We start from the raw sequence: 9,576 nt of genomic DNA, 5'->3' as shown, positions 1-9,576 counted from the left end.
ATATATATATATATATATCCTATATTATAATGATATTCTGGTAATGATACATATATTGCAGACAAAGAAACATTTTAGTATTTGGGATACTGTAAGAACCTAATAAATACCGATTTTCCTCCTTCCTACTCATGATTTTCCTTTACTAAATTTGTATTTTTAGTCCCCCAACAGTTCACCATGATGAAGTCATCAACCTAAATAACACGATTAACAACTCCCTGCTGCCTTCCCATATTGCACTGCCCTCCATCACTCATGGCCCACAATGCCTCCTGTCACCCGCCTTTCTCCCGGAACCTTTTCCGCGACAAAGGAGCGCGTTTAGCGGGGAAATTATCGCCCGTTTCCCCGGCGAGTCAGATGACAACAAACCATCCATAACTCTGCACTGAGGTCATCCTCAGACCACCACACGACCTTTTATGGGCGTTTGTGTTCTAAAGGGCGGGTCATCACCATGGCAACCATTTCTACACACAAACATGACAGATGGACAGTATTTATGTAGCATAAATTTTTTTCTTATAGTCAATTTTCCTTTTAGTATTTTGCTAAAACTACAGTATGGAAATTCTGGTTTTGAAACTACATATACGTTTATTCATACACAACAATATGAATGCTCACAAAAAACTGCATGATCTGCTGTTTTCTATTCTCCTCACAAATATGACAAATGGACAATATTAGCACTTTTATCTTACATGTATTCAATTTAATTTTCCTTCATTTTTAGAGTGACTTGCTATAACTACAGTATGGAAAAACCTTCTTAAAACTTAAAAACATGAATGATATTTTCTCTGACTTTTTTCTTTTTCCACTGCTTTTTACGTGAAATTTGAGTCCCATTTCTGCTAATTTATTTACGACCTTTCAAACCATCAACCCGAGAAGTGGGTCGTTCAGCCTGTTTCTGACATGGTGCTAAATGAGCTAATTAATTATCGTCTGGAAATGAGGCTAAAGAGCCCTTCCTTCCTGATCTACCTGTACACACCTGTGGGGGAGGTTCAGTAATACTTCAGTCTGGTGCACACCTGGGGGATCAGGGGAGGTTCAGTAACACTTCAGTCTGGTGCACACACGGTTCAGGGGAGGTTAAGTAACACTTCAGTCTGGTGCACACACGGTTCAGGGGAGGTTAAGTAACACTTCAGTCTGGTGGACGTGTGTGATCAGGCCTGGGGATCAGGGGAGGTTCAGTAACACTTCAGTCTGGTGCACACCTGGGGGGGGGGTCAGGGGAGGTTCGGAGAAGGAATAGTTCAGTGCAACTTGCCCACTAGAGATCACTTCTGGGCACTGAACTTTCAGGTTACTGGAAAAGCATCTCTTCTCCCTAAGTCAGAATATCAATGCTGGTGTAACGGTGGAGGGTTTATATCTAGGCGCTACCAACTGATCAGTCTGAAGGGTCTAGACCTTTTAGCCAAATGGTTAGAGCGTCGAGGTTGTGGACTGGTGCCCGGGTTTGATCCCGGCCCCTGGGCCTGGAGTGTCTTTCTGTTTCTACTCCCCTAATTCTTTCGACACAAGCTGAACTCACTGAGACTGACTCAGTGAGGACTAACTGGCACAATATAGCTCAGGAGCAGGGGTTACAAATGCACCAGACTCAAACTTCTACAAATAGTATGTACTGTACAGTGTACCACATGACACATGTCAAGCACAAGGGCTGGCTTGCCAACCGTACCAGCTGACTTACTGCAAAACCAACTCACAAATTGATTTCCACACAATTTACACAAAAAAGGGATGAGATCACCACAAATCATGTGATGTCAGCTGATCTGACTAAGTGGTGATGTCATCGCCAGCTGTGCACAGAATGTGATGAGGTGGCACATAGAAGGGTGATGTCATCCCTGATCACCTGACTCTCACACAATTAGACATTTGCTGATTTCATTATTACTAACTGTTACACTAATTCTTTATGCAGAATGCGAGGAAAATGTGTGGTTTTGTCAAAAAAACGTTTGCTTCAAATATCAATTTCTTGTGAACTAAATATGTATATAATTATACAGCTGCCTAGTAAAAACAAGGGACCGTGACAATTAATTGACAAAGAGAATTGTTGGGGTAAAAAGACTAAGAGGGTGAGAATTCAAACTGTGTGAATGAAATACAACAGAAGAAACTTCAAACCAGATTCCATCGTAAATTAATTAGATGACCTTAACTTTTCAAGGTCATCGCTATGTTAATGATTGACAGCTGCAGTAGGAATGATGGACAGCTGTAGTACAAATGATTGACGTGTAGCCCAGACTGACCTGTGAGCAGTGAGACATTCTTGTAGGCTACGGACAGTTTTCCCAGCAACACAGAGAGGAAGTTTTCTGTGGACAGGCCGTCCAGGTCCTGGGTGCACTGGTCATACACTATCACCTCCTCTTTCTCCTCTACTGGAACTTGGCAGGTGTTTCTTAGAACCTCACGGATGGACACCTGGGGAATGGGAAAAATGTTTGTTTGTTTGTTTACCAGATACCTTTGACCCAGTGTTGACGACTCACACTTCAAAGAGGCCACGTGACATGCTTCACTCGGTCAGTCTACTGAGGAAGACCAGAGTGACTGGTAGAAAGCTCTACAAGTGAGAGAACTTTTTGTGTTGGATCAAAAGTTTTAACTCTAAACATGTAACTACCAACACAGATGAACTTTCATGACAGCAAACCTCACCTTGTCCTGCTGCAAACGTCTCTTCATGAGTTTCGAGCAGCAGATGTTGACAGAGTTTAGAACGTGAGACGTGTTATACTCCAGGAATGACCTGCTGTCGATCAGCAGCGTCTTGGACAGTCCGCCCTGCAACATGGCCGCCAAACGCTCACAGTTCAGGAGGTTCGCCTGGTACTTCAGGAGCTGTTCTGCCATCGCTTCTCGTACGCCGCACGTTTTTGCCTTCATCGTCATCGATTTTATTTCCCGATTTCCACTCGAAAACCGTCCGTTCTTTCAGCTCGCGATCATATCTCTCTCCGTTCCAGCGAGGCTAAACTAGTTGTACTGTTCTTTGGTTGGCCATGACTCTCTGATTATATTGCACTTTCCCGTTTTTTAGCATGAGTATCGACATATAAACTACTTCAGCTCTGTTCTCTTCCTCCTATGTTCTCTCTCCTTCCTTCGTTTCTTTCACTCCTTCGTTCCGCGGGTCTGGCAGTTCTTGTAGACATCAGTTGGAGTCTTCTGAGGACACTGGAACAGAAAAAGTTTGTTTTACCAAGAAGGAGATTAAATGACAATAATAAGAAACATGTTTGAGTCAGACGACTCGTAATTTTATGCCTATACTACCTGAAAAGTTTATTAACAGTTCACAAAATATCAGTTATCCAGTAACAGAAAAACTTCAAAAGAAACAAAAATAGCATATTCTACATGCTTGCCTATATCTTTTGTCCGAAACAACTAGATTAAAAAAAAGAACCAATAAATTTTTATCTTATGGCTGTCTTTTTATCTTCCCACAATTTTAGCTGAGTCACAGTTACAGCACTAGTAATAAGGCGGCCATCTTCAGTTACCTTCACCTGAGCAGGTAAACATCACCTGTGAGTCACTAACACACCTGTTGTACAGGTGAGGCCCTACAGGTGTGTTATTACACCTGGTACCTAACCTCAGGTACAGGTAAACTCTACAGGTGTATGTGCACCTGGTATAGGTACAGGTAAACTCTACAGGTGTGTGTGTACCTGGTACAGGTACATTGTACAGGTAAACTCTACAGGTGTGTGTGTACCTGGTACAGGTACAGGTAAACTCTACAGGTGTGTGTGTACCTGGTACAGGTACAGGTAAGCTCTACAGGTGTGTGTGTACCTGGTACAGGTAAACTCTACAGGTGTGTGTGTACCTGGTACAGGTACAGGTAAACTCTACAGGTGTGTGTGTACCTGGTACAGGTACAGGTAAACTCTACAGGTGTGTGTGTGTGTGTACCTGGTACAGGTACAGGTAAACTCTACAGGTGTGTGTGTGTGTGTACCTGGCAGCACAGGTGAGGCTCTACAGGTGTGTTTGTGTCCCAGTCTGTAGCTCATCTAATATTAATGCCCAGGTTTTCAGCCTGTCTGGGTCACAACAGATGACATCATCCTGACAACACAACGCGACACTAGTACTAGTGTTTCCTTACAACGTGTACTATGTATGTGCAGTACTAGATAAACTTTTATCATAAAGGTAGAAGTTAGGCAGGCATAAAATTGCAACATGATGTAACCCAACACTAGTTACCATGGTGACAGACGTTTGGTTCAGGTCATTGACCTTATTTGTACGGAAAAGAAGAGGAAGAAGAAACTGAGCAAAAAACTAGATGTTTTCCTTCGGTAAACATTATAATTAAGAAAGTGAAAGAGACTTTCAAATTCAGACCTAATCTCTAGAAATGACGATTTTGATCTTTGAGAAGTTCAGTAACCCACAGAAGCAGGTTTGTGTCTGTAAAGCCGTCAGCCTGTCGTTTGACCAGTGACTAAACCTGACTTTTGTCCCAAAACAATGGCTGACTTCACCACACTGGATTGTGTCATCCCTCCCTACTTCTGAATTCGCTGAGTCACTGAGTTGCCACGTTTCCCTGTGTCCACAAAAATGCTGACTTAGGAACCAGAAAGGCAACACTACATTGTAGAGTATTTCCTTGTTTTCAAACCTTTCCAAATATCCATATTGAACAGGAAAAACTAACAGAAAACAGAGCCAGAGGAGTACACATGGTACCCAGCAATACAAACAAATTGTTCATCAATTTTCAAGTTGTAACATTCGCGTTGCACTTTGAGTGCTTTGTTTCCCGTGCTTGATAATGATATTCAACAACCAAAAATTTTTAAAATTGTTGTGGTGGCCGTTTTGTTCCCTAATGTTGAAATTACCTCACCATGTTGAACACAACTGTGACGCACCTCTGCATATGTAAGGTCTGAGTACTGTACCGTACTCACCCCTTTTTCTAGCCTGGTTACCAAACCTATTATAGCTCCCGTGTCCTACATCCTCTCAGACTTGGGAGCTATAATAGGTTTGGTAACCAGGCTATCCTTTTTCCCCAATGACACAGACATGAAGAAGTACGCTATCTATAGTGACCACTTTTCTGCATAGGCTTTATCTATCCCGATTGTTGACTCTTTTTAGGCAGGGTTGACTGAGGGTATAGTGTATGTGTCACAGTGAACTAAGAGGAACTGTGGTCAGAACAAAGTCCAATCTAAAGTCCATGATCAACTAAACTGTACACAGGGTAAGGCTTCTGGAACTTTCTCACCAAACTCTGCTTCTCGGTTTAAATCTTTAAAGTTTAAAGGGTTCGTTCTGACCTGTGGTATACTGGGGCAGTTTATTTTGAATTGACAATGACAATGAACTTATAGACAATTGAGAAAGGAATTTAGACTCTTCTTTTGTGACATTATCACTATTTTTGGATGATGATGAAATAATTTTCTGATTTTCCGTGTGGAACTCTACGTAGCCAGTTAAATTTTTACACTGATAAGTGTGTGTGTGGGTGGGGTGGGGGGTATTTTACAATAATTTATAATCGTTAAGTTTTGTCTTAGGTCTTGAGGGGTGACCATAGAAAATGATATCATAGACAAAAAAACTACAAATATAATATTTTATTAAATAGTATTTTAGACTAACAAAATTTTTTAAAATGTGTGTGAACCTCTGAGTCTGATTAATAAGGAAAAGAGGAAAGCATTGTAGGTTTTTAATAATAACAAAAAATATTGTATATATAAAACATTCAGCCTAGCAACCTACCTCTTCTACTAAGTTCTAGAATATCAGTGATTCTTAAAAGCTCAGAAATTACTAGAAAAATTACTAACAAATTTTCACAGAAACCAGAATAATCTTCATTTTCAAAACATCCTGCCTACTAAAACAAGAATATTTGCTTCCGTTTTCCTTATGTATTATTACATTGTACATGTATGAGATACCAGGTATGACTATGGGCAGGTAACAATTGACTCACCTGTATGGTTCCACACCTGTCCTGGGAAGATGTCCTGGTTTCTTGAAGACGTTTTAGTAGTAGATCCAACTTCTTGTTGTCTTTCTTGCGTCTTGATTGTTGTGTAATTTGTAAGTTTCCCGATTTAGCAATGCGTTATGTTATATTGTTGCGTGGCTGGATGGTAACAGTACAGATGACTCACGATCACACATACAGTGGGGGGGGGGCGTCAACAACAAACCTTCTCTCTCTCACACACACAAACACGGGCCTGAAGAAATCCACAGGTTCTGCCGTAGCGGGATCACTCTAGCTGGATCTACGCGTGTGTAGATCACTGCAAAGCTGGATCCGGATCGCGATGAGGATCTAATTCTAACGTGGTGATCCTGTTTGGCTAACGTACCGTCCTCTGTAGTGGTGTAGGGGGGATGGGCTGGAATAGCGGGCCGCGTACGGGCGTTAGGCGGCGCTACAGGCGAGGGGGACGGCCGGGGGTTGTGCAGCTTTACGCTGCCGGGGGCTGGGACGGCATGGCGGCGGGATACGGGCAGGTTTGGAGCCAGCAACGGCACGGGAAATTCTCCGAACGGAGCGAGCAAAAAAGAAAACACTGTAGGGCCGAAACCTGGGCAGGCATGACATCACCGCGCTAAAAATAGAACACACGTCATGGCTGGCCAATCAGAGCGCCCGACGTGCCCGTTACCATGACATCACTCCCCGCCAATCAGCGACCGGCGCTTTGTGGTTTCGTCACTGCTTTTAGGGAGTAGTGGGGAAAGTTTGGGACAGAAGTTCGCGCGCGCTTTCTGTAAAAAGGAAATATTCAATAGGAGAACTAAAAAAACACTTGAACAATATGAATATACACATAGATAGCACAGTTTTCTCTACAATATAGAGTAATATACTTATCATTTAAAGGTATCCAGTGCTGTTTTGGGGGCTTGAAAACCCGATTTTTCAAAGTCAACATTCTAGTCGTTTATCTACATACTGAGTTGAAACCACACTATCCCATTGTATATTGACCCTCATGGAGCAACAATTACCAAAACTCTGACGGAAAATGGTTACTGGAAGGACCGTTGGCTAATTTTAGGGTACCCCACAGAAAATAAGCGCTCATCTTGGGGCTTATTTCTGCAATTTTAAATGCCCAAAGTATGAAATATGAATCAGTATGTGTCAATATCACAAAGATTGCCTTATTCAGAATATTTCCAGTTTCGCTGCCCTGAAATCGCATTTTGCACACCCAAAACTGCATACATACATGGACAAGCTGACGATTTTCAAAGGATCGGCACTGCCATGTATGCGTAGTTCCACTAAAGAAGGAAATTGCGAAAACACTGCGGATCGTTTCACCAAAAAGCCGGAAACAAACCGCAGGGTTTGAACAGTGAAGCGCTTTGAACTAATGACCCTCACTTCCTAGTTTTTCGGAAAGAGGAACTTAACATTGAAGGAAGCAATGAAAATATATCAACAAGGCGAGTCTCTTTCGCCCTCTTGTTGTGAGTTGGACGCACGCCGTTAGAGTTCAGACACACGACAAACAAGCGCACAGCTGCCAGGCTGACGTCACTGGAAAGTCCCGCAGTTCTTTGTGCGGGGGTGACGTTACCTGTAGGTTACCTGTACGTGACGCTCAGGTGTACACCTGCCACACACCTGTCCACATGACTCACCTGGGGTGACTTGGGCATAGGTGTAACGCCGATCGTGCAAGGTGTTCATTCGCGAACGTCCAACGGGAATACGGAGAAGATAACTGGAATAAAACGCGAAGAAATGAGAAAAAGAAACTGTTTCTTACCGAACGAAAAAGTTGACAAAACAAAAATATGGGCTCGGGAGGCGGCTGGAAAACTGTACTTTTCGGTTCGGCAAACTGTGCTTTTCTAGCGGACCAACTCCCCGACGTGCTATCTCTCTATTTGGGCTTTCTAGTCGCCTCCCGAAGCCTGGTAGAGGCTAAGCACAGACCACACTGAGAATATTAGCACCGTGAGCTGAGTAACACTTAATGTCTTGTCTCTTTGTTGTTTGTCCAGAATGGCTACTGACTTAGACGACCCCGCACCTGTCCACCTGCCTTCTGACTCATCCCTGCCTTTGATCCTGCCGCCCTCACGGTCACGGCCAGGTGTGTCTGACGGCACGGCTCACCTGCGTGACGTCACGGACAGGTACGTCTCCCTGCGTCAGGTGAGAACTATGCTGACGTCATGTCGGTCGGCAGGTGTTGTTTGTGTCCATATTTGCTACAACCTGTCGCCTTTTCGTATTGCTACAACCTGTCGCCTCAGATCCAGACTCGCTACAGTCTGTCGCCATGGAGACCGCCTGGTTAAAGTGGTCTCTTAGTCATGGTTACCATGGTTACCAGAATCGTGTAGTCATGGCAACCGACCGCACCAGCTGTTGTTCCAAATTACATACATCAAACATTGCGCAGTCGGAAGGAAGTAAAGAAACCTTCAACTGAAACAACAGTCTCCGTAGCTTCTAGAACTGGAGGTTTGGTGGTCTTCGGCTGTTTTCTGATTAGCCCAGTTCTAAAAACGGGGGTAATTCAACCAGGCCGGCTATGTTGTCTATATGCAATCAGAAAATAGCACATAAAAGCTCCCAAAGACCCCCCAAACCCCGAGTTTTTGGCATGCTATGGAGGCTACCCAGAGCCCCCCCTCCAGACGACTGTATCTGTACATGTATTGATATGGCCGATATAACCGCCCTTCGGCGTAACACACCAGCTTCGCAGGCACGCGGCGCGGCGGCAGCTAGCTATATCACACCGGCTGAGCTAGCGTACCCAGCAGAGAATTTTAGAAATTTCACCCTGCACCAGACAGGCTTACTTTGCCGGCAGAATCGGCGGAAAATGAGGGGAAATTCAGCCTTTAGGGCTCGATAGTATCGGACCGGGTTAGTCATCAGACATCGGCGGGACTGATTGGATTAAGTTTTAGCTGGAGGCGCCGCGAAACTGCCCCAAACCGGAACTCGGAATGTGTCATTATGTTCCCTAGCTAGCTTTATTCACCTTCCCAGCCTACAAAATACTGCATTTCTTACTCTCCAAGCAGAGGTTGTGGCGGAATGATTTTTGTCGGCTACTCCCACCGTCGGTGGCCGCGGAACTTCTCTGGCTAATGGATACTGCCTGGCCAGTTTGATACTGTCTTTTTTGCCACCGAAAGGGATCTGCTTGGAGATTAATTTTCGGGTCTGAATGTGAAAAGTCATTCCCAAATTGTTATTACCCCGCCCTACTTCCACAGGCAGTGATCACTACTCTCCAAGCAGAGGTTTGGGTTTGTGTAGTAGTGATTGGTTTATTGAAAAGAGCAAAGAACATATCAGACTTGCAGTAAAAACTGAATTGTGCTGATATTTACAACATATAGGATTATACAATACTAGTAGTTTGGGGTTATCTTTGGCGTGTTTTAAGATTTTTTTATCGGGGTTTCTTTTTTTTACACTGTTGAGTGAAAAAAAAATCCAGTGCAAAACAGAAACCACAAGTAGAAAAAGCGTGTAGTGGAAGGCCTGGTGGA

The 9,576-nt window shown here is 43.6% G+C and overlaps 1 protein-coding gene across 1 annotated transcript in view; it reads right to left on the bottom strand.

The window, feature by feature from the left end:
- The window catches only part of LOC109486957 (dual specificity protein phosphatase 16-like), a 27,947-nt gene extending 21,305 nt beyond the window's left edge, over nt 1-6,642 (bottom strand). The window contains exons 1-3 of the mRNA XM_019790872.1: nt 6,020-6,642; nt 2,701-3,219; nt 2,289-2,463 (exon numbers count right to left, since the gene is read on the bottom strand). Of these exons, the coding sequence (XP_019646431.1) occupies nt 2,289-2,463; nt 2,701-2,934 (409 nt within the window). The 5' untranslated portion in view covers nt 2,935-3,219; nt 6,020-6,642. The remainder of the gene's footprint in view (nt 1-2,288; nt 2,464-2,700; nt 3,220-6,019) is intronic.
- Between the last annotated feature and the right edge of the window lie 2,934 nt (nt 6,643-9,576).

The sequence above is a fragment of the Branchiostoma belcheri genome, unplaced genomic scaffold (genome assembly GCF_001625305.1).
Source record: "Branchiostoma belcheri isolate BF01 breed outbred unplaced genomic scaffold, Haploidv18h27 scaffold84, whole genome shotgun sequence".
Lineage (NCBI taxonomy): Eukaryota > Metazoa > Chordata > Leptocardii > Amphioxiformes > Branchiostomatidae > Branchiostoma > Branchiostoma belcheri.
The sequence above is the reverse complement of the archived record's forward strand: the minus strand, read 5'-3'. Positions and strand labels throughout refer to the sequence as shown.